We start from the raw sequence: 12276 nt of genomic DNA, 5'->3' as shown, positions 1-12276 counted from the left end.
ACATTTGTGGGGGTCTCTGCACTGGACTAGCATTTCAGAAGAGATTGCCTGTAGGTCATACAAAGGCTAATTGCATCAACTACCTATCAGCCTTCACTGTGCCAAGGTACAACATCCAGGATGACACAGATTACAGCACCAGAAAAGAGGCAGCTGGACTGCCAATTAAAGCACAGAGCCGGAAAAAACAAACTCACTGGTGTCCTGTAATATAGGGAAAAATTACTTAAGTACTATAAAGATGGACCTGCAAGGAAGAATGTAGCATCTGTGGATCAACTATCTGATCCCAGTGTCACCACAAAGTTGTGTATTTAGAGTTGTTTTCTAGACTTGTTTTTTTAAGCATTAACAAACTGTCTTCCATCTTCTGGGAGAGTGTTTTAATTTGAAGAATGTGTGAGAAGAAGTTCACCTTCTGACCATAATCATGATGTTGTAAAATCCTGTAGCCACAGCTACAGAATCCATGAACTGGAAGTCAAGAAGGTATCTAATACTATGAGAAAGTTAACTCACAGTACATGACTTTATTCTGCACATAGCACACCGAACTACCAGGAGATTTTATTTGAGATACTCTACTGTAATTGAGCAGCAATATTAAAAACTTTCATGGTTGAAGGCTGATCTAGGAAAACACCAGCTGATGAGGGACAAAGGCAGATAAGAGCTGAGGTGCCGCAACAAACCTTTGTGAAAGCTCAAGGGCTGCAAGTGCATTTTTAGAATACATGAAGCAAATTTTTAAGTGAACACTTAGATAAGAGGAAGTTATGCAATTAAAGTCTTTGCCACGTTTCCAAAATCCTACCACAAAATCTTCAAAAGCTTAAGTACCATGTTGAGGAAGCCAACAACTCTGAGGATACCTCTCACCAGTCCCATGAAGGGACACTCCATCATTCCCTCCTGTAAGAAGTTCATTCATTTGCAATTCAGTCATACAGTCTCTTTTTTTCCTTACATTTCTTCATGAAAGGCTGCACTTTCACAGAAATTATAAACTGTTCTCAAGTCTATGATGAAGGTGACACGTATCCATAGCTCTCAAGTCACAGAAGAATCTGAGGCATATTTTAAGCCTCTTATATCATTTAGTGTCCACTGACGTAGACCACAGAAAGACCATAAAAATAAAGTTACCCAAAGCTTCACATCTTTCCATATTTAGCAGTACCAAATAGACTTATAAAAGAAACAAGCAGCATAGAAAGCCACACAGCTATGTTCATTGATTCTATTATTCTACAGAACTCTCTACTGTGAAAAGCAGGATTAGATCAGGACACTAATTCAAATTCATACAGCTGTCTTGGATGAAAAGGCAGAAGCAAGCCAATATCAATAAGCCAGTGATGGACAGCTAAAGGTACAGATTCAGAATAACACTCAAATCTCAGGGAACTGTACAGAAAATAAGTAACTACTAATACTGAGAAAAACATGGGTACATCAGAGACAACTGGCAGTAAGTCTTCCTATCAACTTTTGCTGGTCTTATGGAGCTCTCAAGTTAACTTTGTCTTACCCTGCCCAGCTGTGCATCACTACAAGCACATTTGAGGGATGAGAGCACAGAACTAACTAGAGAGAACACAGAACTAATGAGAGAACAGAATTAACAGCATACTGTACATGACAGAACAGGATTAGGTTAAGATGACCTGAGCCACAGGAGGCAATCACACATGAAATGCCAGAGGAACTGGAGATCTGCCTTCAACATGGTTTTGAAGGCAAAGAAGCCTTTTATCATGATCACTTCTATCATTAGAGCAGAAGTGAAAGGTTACTGTAGGGCTAACTCAACTTGCAATGGCAACCAATAGTCTATGCAGCTGCATGTACCACAGGCTCAATGATATACATTTAGCTGGCTTTAGGTTAGAGCCATTCACTTGTGAACATCAGCCCTAAATACAGCTGGAGTGATTAATAGATTGGGAGTGTGCACCAGAAGGCACCTTAACTAGTGCATGTCACTGGTGAGAGGCCATCATCATAATTCTTATTAGGAGAACTATCGGATGCTCAATGACATCCCTCCTGTCCCAGAAGGATGACATTACCCATCTTAGCTAATTTTCACCACGATGAAACTTCATACACTCTAACAATTGTGTGTTAGCAGTTGCTGGCTGAAGAATAGAAATTCACCAAAAGACACATGACTTTGAATTCTCCCAGGAAGTAAAGTTCTAAAGAAAAGCATAGCTTATAGGATTTTGGGAAAACAACAGCCAGACTTCCCACTTCAAAATTCTAGACTCCCATTAAAGGGATCAACTGATTCTTAGCTTCATCAATAGCCTCACCCCCACCCCAGAGTAAGAAGGCTACAGACAGCTTGCTTTGGCAACTCTGGCAGAGATATCCAAAGTTGAACCATTATTGCTCTTGTGGCAGGCTATACCCTGAATAGGTGTGGGATATGGAAAAATCTATAATCAAGCTCATTCTTTGACTACATGTAAGTGTTCAGTATTTGGTCTGAATATTTTACCCTGAGATAGCAACGAAATCATTCAGAAACTGTAAATGTAGAATTTGTATCACTCAAACCTTCAGCCCCGCGGAATCTGGATCTCCCCACAAGGTGGAAGACTCAGAGCAACTGTGCTGGATTGTGTTTTAGCAGATAAAAGTCTAGTGGCAAACCCAGAACAGATAAACATAACCTATGTTATTTAACCACACAAGGAAAAATATTTTGTTTGTTGAGATACACATAACTGAATAGAAGCCTATTAAAACAAAGTGAGGCAAGACAGAAGCATTTCACAAAGCTAGGTAACTCCATCATAAACTTTCATCTGTATGTCGCCTAATGAGTAACAGAAATGCCAACAAAATGGTATTTGTGTCAATTTTTAAAGCCTTCTGCAAAGTTCCTTGGGAAACACCAGTTCTCTTCTTCCCCTATGCTTCCACTGAACTGAAACTAAAGCCTTCTTTGTTTCACTATACTATTAGCATGTCTCTGTCCATCCCAAAGCAGTCAATTACTATAAAGCCTGAGGCAAAAGTTCACAGAGGGGAACAAGAGGTCACCAGCACTTCAGCAGCAATGATGCAGACCTTTTCTTTTGAATGTATCTATGGATTTTAAAAAAGATATTAAAATGTACATCCTGGTCTGTACTACCAGATGCCAAAAGATATCTGTAACTTGTCCATCACAACAGTGTCCTGCTTCCCAATGCAACTTAGGACAAGGAGAAATTGATTTAAAAAAACAAACAAAAAACCAAACCAAAACCAACAAATAAATGAACCAAAGAAACAAACGAACAACAAACCCAAACGAAACAGTGGGCAGAAATATTCAGCTTACAGAAACATTTCAAAAACGCAGTAAGAGGTAGTAAACACAATACTGAGCTGTGTGTTCCTTGGACGTATTAACGCTGCTGAGCTTTGCAGCAGTACTAACTCCCACTAGAAAAGGTGTAATCTCAACCCCCAGAACATCTTTTTGGTATCTCCTGGGAAGTGTAGAAGGGAAAAAGACATTCAAAAAAAGAAGGAAAGAGAAAACCAAACCAAAAATCAAACCCCCACTCTGTTGGCCCACAAATGGCAGAGAACCCAAGAGACTCTAAGACTGAAATGGCCCTAAGATGCAGTATTCCACCTACATTGTCACATGCAATCAATCAGCCATCTGAAGTGAGAAACCAAAATACATTTACTGCTTTCATCATCACTTTAGCAACCAACCACTTCTACTAGCTTTCACTGTATGGATGTTTCCTTGGAGACCACAACTCCATCACTTAGGGCAGTTCACCAAGGAGAGGAGAGTGCAGAGGGTGGCTTGCAGCCCACACTACCAAGAGCATTAAAAAAGCTGCCAAATGAACTCTCGGGTTTCTTGATGAGTCTTGAAATACAGGGGAATATGGAAGATTGAAAAATATGCTAGTGTTATACCAGTATTTTAAAAGGTTGAAATAGGATGAGACTGTCAGTCTTGTCAACCTGACATTGATTCCAGACAAAATAATGAAAAAGCTGATATAAGACTCAGTTAATAAAGGATTAAAGGAGGACAGTGTAATTACTGCCAATCAACGTAGACTTTACAGAAAAATATAACTTGTCAAACTACCAACACTTTTTGGTGTGATTACAAGTTTCAATGCTAAAGGTAACAATGTTGATGTAATATATTTTCACGTGGTGTTTTACTTGGTGCCAGAAAGCACAGTGATGCAGCATTCTGTATCAGCTGAGAGATCTGAACTGCACCGGCAGATAATTAGGCAGGCAGGTGCTACTGGGGCGAGTTGCTGTTCCAGTGCTCCATGCAAATTAGGCTGCTGGCATGGAGATTTCCCTGTCTGTCATGTTGACTGGTATCTCTTCATTCTCCCCCTGGGCTCCCACCTACTCTACCCATCTGCTGCCACCATTCCCATGCTTTGCCGGGAAGTGCCTTGGCACAAGGATGGCCACCAGTCCCGACTAGTACAAAGGGCTCTGATTTGACCTAAGCTCTGCCTGGCATGTTAGTCATTCTGCCCAACCCACTGCACTGCTGGACTAGTCCATCTGCAGAGAAAATCTGTAGTTTTTAGGGGTTCATTAAACTTGACTGTAAGGATTTAGTCTCGAGGCAGTCCTCCCAAGTGTGCAGTGATTGTCTGTGTAACACTTGCGTGACAATGACACTTAAACAACAGAAAGCCCTTCACATCAAGCAGAGAGCTGAAAGTAAATGGACAGAACCTGACAGTAAGAGCTCTGACATTAAGAAATTTAGTCAGCACACCACAGTAATTCACACACTAAGATCTCCATCTGCTCCTTTGATTTCCCCTCAGCATATAGCAGTAAATGGGGCAGCGGACAGGAGCAGAAGTACAATTGGAAGTATTTTTCCAAACAGCAGCTCTCAGCCTTACTTGATCACAGAAGTCTACTGTCAGTTTTTAGAAAACTGTCAAGTTAGCAATACAGGTTTTTTTGGTACCTCTTCTCAAATGCTGTAGAGGTTACATAAGAAATACATTTGGCATTTTTGTATTTAAACGTAATTCAAAAATGACAGTCTGGATACACGGTAGAATGAAGCAATTCAAAGCATTCAAGCTTAGATTAGCCTTTGTTAATGGGAAAATAGATGATTGATTTTTTCTTCAGCCAAGGCTGTCAACCTCACCCATAACTACTAGGCCAGGGTTAAAGTACTTTTGAGTTTGAATAGAGGTTTTTCAGCATGACACTGAAGAAAGAGCTACCACAAGCCTTGGCACAGGCTAAATATAAAGGAAAGTATACTATCAGCACTGTAACATCCAATGGCTCTGAAATATAATACTGAAAATTACAATGCTGCTGACCAACATAACGGGTATAAGAAATTCTCTGGCTATTTCACAATTGCAACCTCAACTTCTAGTTCTTGCCTGTCATGCCTCCACCTAATATTTGCAATTTCAACTCTCCTTTTTCCCGCAACATATGAAGAAGTTTTGAGCATGGATGTATAAAAGCATTTTGAAAGCTGAAATCATGGGTAAAATAAACCAAATACTAAACCAACATAACACAAGCAGTTACTGTATTTGAAGAATAAATTTTATATTTAGGTCAATGAAAGCCTTTACTCTGGAGCCCCAGCCATTCCCAGTGTGAGGTTCCACAACACTGCCAGAGTGAACAAACTTTGCCTTACGAAGGCTAAGCACAGCGTCACACAGAAAAAAACTGATCTTGATTTTTGAAACTTCCATGATTTACAGTTTCTGTCTTTCTTTGTTATTCTTGGCATACGTGCAAGAAACAGCAAGCATATGTGTTTTGGGGCTCAAATTCCCCAAAAAGCATAGATGAAAAAGCCAGCTATTTCCCAGCCATAGTGGAACAGGCAAACTCCAAGGAGGCCTGGAGGAGGGATGAAGGCAGGTGTCTCCAGCAAAGCCGGGCGACACAAGAGTTCTGCAGTGTTGCCTGGCAGCAAGTAATTATCTGCCAGTGTGCTGCTTCCACGTGCCAACAGCCAAAGCCCACACAGGCAGCAAGCACAGGCAAGTACATGTGTCAGCTAACACTGCAGGTTAGCTCCACTGTTCCCTAAGGGATACAAGCACAGGTCCTTTGGATGAGACTGGCGGAGTTCTTACGGCTCAACGGCACCGGGAACCACTCAGCCCAAAATGTCCAGGGAGACAGAAGTCTGGAAGATGATGGAAATCTACTATCAAAGACAAGACCACTGCCATACTAAAGCAGCACTGCAAAACCGGCAACAGTTCTACCCCAAAATGATTGGGAAATCTCCAATAAAAACGGGTTAGATAAATCCTGTCAAAAATGACTTAGGCATTGTTGATTGTGCCTTAGGATAAGATAAAGAGTCGTGCAGCCTCTTGAAAAACCTTTCAGCATTCCTTTCAGTCATGGTCCTGTGATTACCTAAAGGAAGGAGGAAAACCACATCCCAACCTACCTGTCCATACATCATCTCTTGTTATTCCCCAAGTTTCAAAATTACTCCCCCGCACCGGGGTTAATTACAGAGCAACTCAGACCCAGCCAAAAAAGACTCACCCTCAAGATATGTGTCATCTATAACCGTCTCATTCATGAACTGCCAGACTGCCATACTCCTCCTCCTCTTTCCCCCACCTCCCTTTCCACCTCCGCTTGCCCTCTAAGGCTCCCAAATGCCTGTGTGCTGTATGTGGTGGCAGCTGAGTTTTTTAATATGCACTTATTAAGATCCTAATTGAATCCCACATTGCCTTGTGTGCGTCTTCCTAGCCGGAACATGAACAAGGCACCCTATAATTCAATTAGAAGGACCTGCAGCAAGACGATCATTAGTCTGTCAGGTTGTTTAAAAAAAGATATCTAGGAATAGGGAAAGAAGTTAAATAAAGGGAGAATTGTTAATACCTGTCCCCAATTCATGCAGACACTTCCACACATACCTGAAGCATGGAATCTGCAATGCTCAAGCACTTGAATGACAGCTTACTACATCAATCCAACAGTCCTTTCTCTTGCTTCAGACAACTTAAATAGAACCTCAAAAGTTGGAATTAATTTTCCTCATCAATCCTTCTCTGTTCAGATTCATGAGAAAACACCACTAATATACATGACTACTGCAAACAAGGAAATCTCATTACCTGCCAAGACCCTGTTGACAGAGGAATGAGTGGCTAAGCCAGGCTGTCCTCGTTCATGGAAAATCCCAGCATAAGGCAAATACTCCGGCAGCAAGAAGCGTCTGCAAAACAAAGAGAGTAAAACATGGAGAAAGCCATCCTGTGTACTACAGCCCTGAAGAGCCACCGCAATTACTCTGAGGAAATATGACTACATTCCAGCAGACTACAGTAGAGGGAAGGCTGGAATCCTCTGCTTAGCCAGCCGCTTCCCTGCTTCAAACAAAAAGTAAATTACAGATTAGATCCTCCTCTGATCAACGTGGCTGCAAAGATCAGCACTAAACAAATCCTCTACCTCCCACAATAGTTTCCTCATCTCAAACCAGCACATTGTGCTGAGAATCTCTGATCAGATTCTTTTCTTCTCCTATTCTGCCTTCACACTGTGACCTCAGCCCCTAAGTAAAAAGCACTAAGACCATGCTATCTTTCAAAAAATCACAGGACGAGCAGCTCATACTAACACGCCATCCTGGGAGTCCCAGAAAGTACAAACCATGGATAAAGAAGCTCTGTCCAAGAAAAGGACTTCAACTGAAAGAACCAGAGAGTTGTACTGCTGGTACCTCCAGGATTTCCACACATTTTGCTCTTACCCACAGATGCCTTACCTTGGGACAAAGCGCCCCAGCGATGGTGCAGACATGCGGGCGTTCCGGGGAGCTCGGTGCCTGGATCGGTCTCCATTGTCCCTTCAGCAAAAGAAAGAAAATTACTGTACATTAAAAATACTATGTAATAAAAGTATTTTCCAAGAAAACAAAACACCAGTGACATCACCTAGTCAACCTGAGTATGCTACAGAGACTCAACAGCTCTTATGCTTCCAATGTTCCAAATTCACACGAGTAACTGTACCAAATCCTCTGCCAGTTTTATATAGGGATAACCTTAAAGTTCACTTTCTTAATTGTTTGACAATGTCTCAAAAGTATCAACAAAACCATAGAGAGTCAATGAATCAATGTCAGCACCTGAGCAAATGAAAGAGAAGCATCAGAATTTTGACCAGGAAAGCAAAAGGCAAGCTCACCCCAGTCCTCAGAAGAACCTTCTGTTAGTCAAAGAGATCTGTTAAAGTTCACATTTTCATTCCCAGGAGTGCAGGCAAAAGAGCAAAATCTGCAGACTATTCTTTTGTGTTCCTTCCCTGAAGGTCCAGTTTAAGTGCCATCAGATCTTACAACTATCTCACTTTTCATATCTCTTCCAGTTAAATCAGAAGTGTTAGGTGGTGTCAGACAAAATTGCATCTCCTGTTTTACAACAACATCTCATTCTGTTTCACAACAACAATTCTGTTTCTGGGCCTTGGGGAACAAGGGGAAAGGGTCTAGCATCTATTGTCCTACAGCAGACACTGGAAGGCACTTCCCCAGCAGTGCAACACTGAACAGGTTTTTATGGAGAGGCTGCAGAGCTGCTATCCTTGTAAGTCTCAAGATAAGAGCTAGACAAACTCACAGGTGGCCCAGTCTGGTTTTGGTAATGCCAGCTGTACAACGAGCAGGAGATCAAACTGGAGGACCTTCAGAATCCCCATCACACACAATTCCTGACATTGCATTCCAAGGCCACAAGGGGTCTTATAATTATACAGCACTAAAACTGCAAGGAAAATAATGAGACTCCATTAGTGACTCTGGAGTTCTGAAAGAGACCTTAACAGTGCTTTCTTCTCTGTTCAGAAATTTACTCTCTGTATGACCTTGCACAAGTAACAAATCTGCTCTCCATGGATTCCAAATCCCCATCTGTAATTGCAGCCCTGTCTCCTTCCCAAGCAGTTGCAGGGAGAATATTACTTGCAGAGCCTTGAAATCACTAGGAAACTAAATATTCCTTATGCAAGGCACTAGCAGCACATTTCTAACCCACTCCAGCAAGCTGCGCATTTTATATTTTTTCTTAGTTTTGCTTTTATGAAGTCAGTGAGCAAGAAACGTGGGCTGAGAAAAAAGTCTATTACGTGGCTGTTTCCCACACACTTGAGGAACCCAGGAACACAAAAGCAGAGGTTCTTCTGCAAAGCTTGTTAGTGTTTCAAGCTATTTCACCAAAAACAAATCTGAATCCAAGCTCAAAGCTTCCATTTCTCCTCCCACTGTAGATGCAGCATTTGCAGTTCACAGCCAAAGCTGCACCTCACCCTCAGTATTTTGTGTAACCAGCAGGGTTCCTGAGATCAGAAATGTAAAAGCTACTGCTGTTCTTTTATCACAGGCCTCCAGCCTATTAAGATGGAGATCAATAACAGAAGGAATCCTGCAAACTTGAGTGCTGACATATCAGCTTTTGTTGCTAAAGAGAAAAGACCAAAGGAAAAAGAAATGTCGTGTTCCAGATCTTACCACACACAGTAAGAGCTAGCAGAAGACAAGAAATAGTTTTTAAAAACCTCCATGTAGCAACTTTTGAAATAACACAGATATGCTACCCTGTGAGAAAAGTAACAAAACCGTTTTCAGGGTTTTTATTTACTTTGGACATTTATTGGAATTGGAAGATACTTTTGAAATGGACAACTATCAGCAAGAGCACCAACAGCAGGACTACACTCTACAGAACTCTCCAGTTGAAGAGAATCTCAGCAGCAGGTTTCAAAAGGAATGAAAAATTAGCTCCAGCAAACATAAGGAGATAAAAGGGCAAAATCTACAGACTAAATCAAGAGACCAAGAGGAACTAATTGTTCAAGTTTTTTTAATTGCCACTAGCCACAGGTCTTAGCATTCACAAAAACATTTTCAGACACATCTTCTAACCAAGGCGACTTTCTGATGTGAGAAGTCCATCCTGTACTTCCCTATTTATTTACTGTGCACACAATCTCCTGACAATATGGGAAAATACCTAAAAGGGAAAAATATAGACTAGGATTTTTTTCAGTTTTCACCATGACAGAGACAGCCTCTACTAATGCAAAAGACAGACATATATTTTTAACATCCCTTAAAAAAAAAAAAAAAAAACAAAAAAACACAAACCCACATCCCAGTGGCCACCTGTCCTATAACTCAAGACTGAAGGGAGTAAGAAAAGTGGCTATCCTTCAAGAATGCTAGAATTCCTATTTACTGTAAGTAGAAGTGTAAGCTATACTCTCCTGGGATAAAGAAAAATATTACTAAACATTACTCTGAATTACTAATTTATAGAGTCATTTATATCTAAACTCCCATGCTCAACAACTACATGAAAGATTGTCTAGTCTAGTGTTGAAAAGCTAGAACTGCTGATATTACCCTGGTGCCAGCTGACGATTATTTCTGCACCCTCTAAAAAGGAAAATAAAGAACGCCCTACAGATCAGTGAAAATGGGTGGCACTTTGTGTTATTTCTGTACCACATACAGCCTGCTGACAGAGGGAGGAGAGCAGATGTTAGCACACTGCAGTGCCAGCGTGAAGCACTCCAGCAAGAAATGAGAAGTTTCCAAGGCTCCCTAAAGTACTGATGAAGATCTAATGCTCTACTTTCTATTTAGTGTCAACTACCTACAGATTCATTAGCTAATGATTCACACTGGATAGTTTAATTAACATTACCTGCAGAAGAAGTGGAAAGCAAATTCCTCAGTGTGTGTGTGTGTATCTACATAAAAAAAGCCTCTGCTATAAAGCAACTCAATAACCTTGCTAAAGTAAATGAAATAAACCACAGCAAGGTGACAAGGGAAATGTAATACTCTAATTATTAGCAGACTAATTTGTCTCAGCAGGAAAACTGGAAGAACCAACAAATGGACAAAATAACTTCTAAGGTCTGGCTCAAAATTCAGGTTATTCATCATTTGTTCAGATACCATGGTGGCACAAATCAAAACAGTGATGTGGAGAATAAGAGCTGGTAGGAGAGAAATAATATTAACACCAAACTACAATGGAGCATGAAAAGAAAGCAATTCCCAAGCATTCAGGAGAAATGTGGACATTTAATAGGGCATAAGAAGGATGCAAGTTTATCCTAAATTGGATAAGACAGTCAAATCCCCTTGGATTTTTCTTCTATTGTCTTGTTTGCTTGTTGAGAGAAAAAATTGACTAATGTAAATTTAATGGACCAGCAATACCAGCTCTGAAAACAGAGAAAGAGATACAAAATTTTGCATCCTAAAGTTTGGAGAAAAAGGCATTCTTTTTCATCTGGTAACTTGGCTCCTGCACTAATAACAGTGGATACAGAAGACAGTAAGGACAAAAAAAGCGCCATGTTCTGCTTTTCTGTCTTGGCAAGAATTCACTTTAATATTTAGAGATTGTTGTATCAGGAAGTGAAATTAAACACACAGCATGGGATTTCTAATGCAATCTGTTGGTCTAACTGTTCCCATTGTAGTCAATATTAAAACTCCCACTGACTACACTGCCAATAGAATTAGGTCAACAATGACCATTTTGAAAAGCCATTTAATTATCAAAGCCAGCACCAGTAAGCCATGTAAGTTCAGAGGAATCAAATTGTATCACATCAAGCCAATTGTTTCATATTTTCAGCATTTTATCACGTTTCATGCAATCCAATTTAAAATGCTAAATCAATTTGTATTGCAGAGGTTAGACACTCACATACAATAGAAATGCTAAATAATTGTTTGAGTGGCATATACTACTTTTCTTTAAGGTTGACATTGGAAGTTGCACCATCTTCATGTAGCAGAAAAAAACAATGTTTGAAGCACTGAGAAAATGTGAACTATCTGTACTGACTTGCTGTATTTTTTTTTTTTGCTAATTGCAGCAGGTTACTTCAGTGGAGATAGGGCAGAGGGCGGGAGCAGCCCAAAGGTCCCATCAAGAGCTCAGAGGAGGTTACCAGACACAGCAAATTCATTTGGCTTTACTGGTTGGTCAGGTCTCACTGCAAGTCCTCTAAAGTGCGTTCCTGGAAGATGTCATATTAAACTGGCCATACTAAAGCAGAAGCAGATCCTGACATCTTGCAACTTACTTCACAGGATTCCCTGCTGATTTGGATGAAAACACATGATATAGACCTTTAGAAGAGTGTACTCTTCTGGAGTTACATAGACAATTCCAAGACAAAGTGTGTACTGTGTTTTAGAAAGGGTACAGAAGTAGGAAAAAAGAT

The 12276-nt window shown here is 40.6% G+C and overlaps 1 protein-coding gene across 2 annotated transcripts in view; it reads right to left on the bottom strand.

The window, feature by feature from the left end:
• Positions 1–12276, bottom strand: part of AMBRA1 (autophagy and beclin 1 regulator 1) — a 127457-nt gene that overhangs the window by 69147 nt on the left and 46034 nt on the right. The window contains exons 10-11 of one of the 2 annotated variants that reach the window (XM_077180105.1): positions 7796–7879; positions 7143–7243 (exon numbers count right to left, since the gene is read on the bottom strand). In XM_077180105.1, coding sequence (XP_077036220.1) covers positions 7143–7243; positions 7796–7879 — 185 coding nt within the window. The remainder of the gene's footprint in view (positions 1–7142; positions 7244–7795; positions 7880–12276) is intronic. The other variant, XM_054634584.2, reaches the window with a different exon arrangement.

This window comes from Agelaius phoeniceus, chromosome 6 (genome assembly GCF_051311805.1).
Source record: "Agelaius phoeniceus isolate bAgePho1 chromosome 6, bAgePho1.hap1, whole genome shotgun sequence".
Taxonomy (NCBI): domain Eukaryota; kingdom Metazoa; phylum Chordata; class Aves; order Passeriformes; family Icteridae; genus Agelaius; species Agelaius phoeniceus.
The sequence above is the reverse complement of the archived record's forward strand: the minus strand, read 5'-3'. Positions and strand labels throughout refer to the sequence as shown.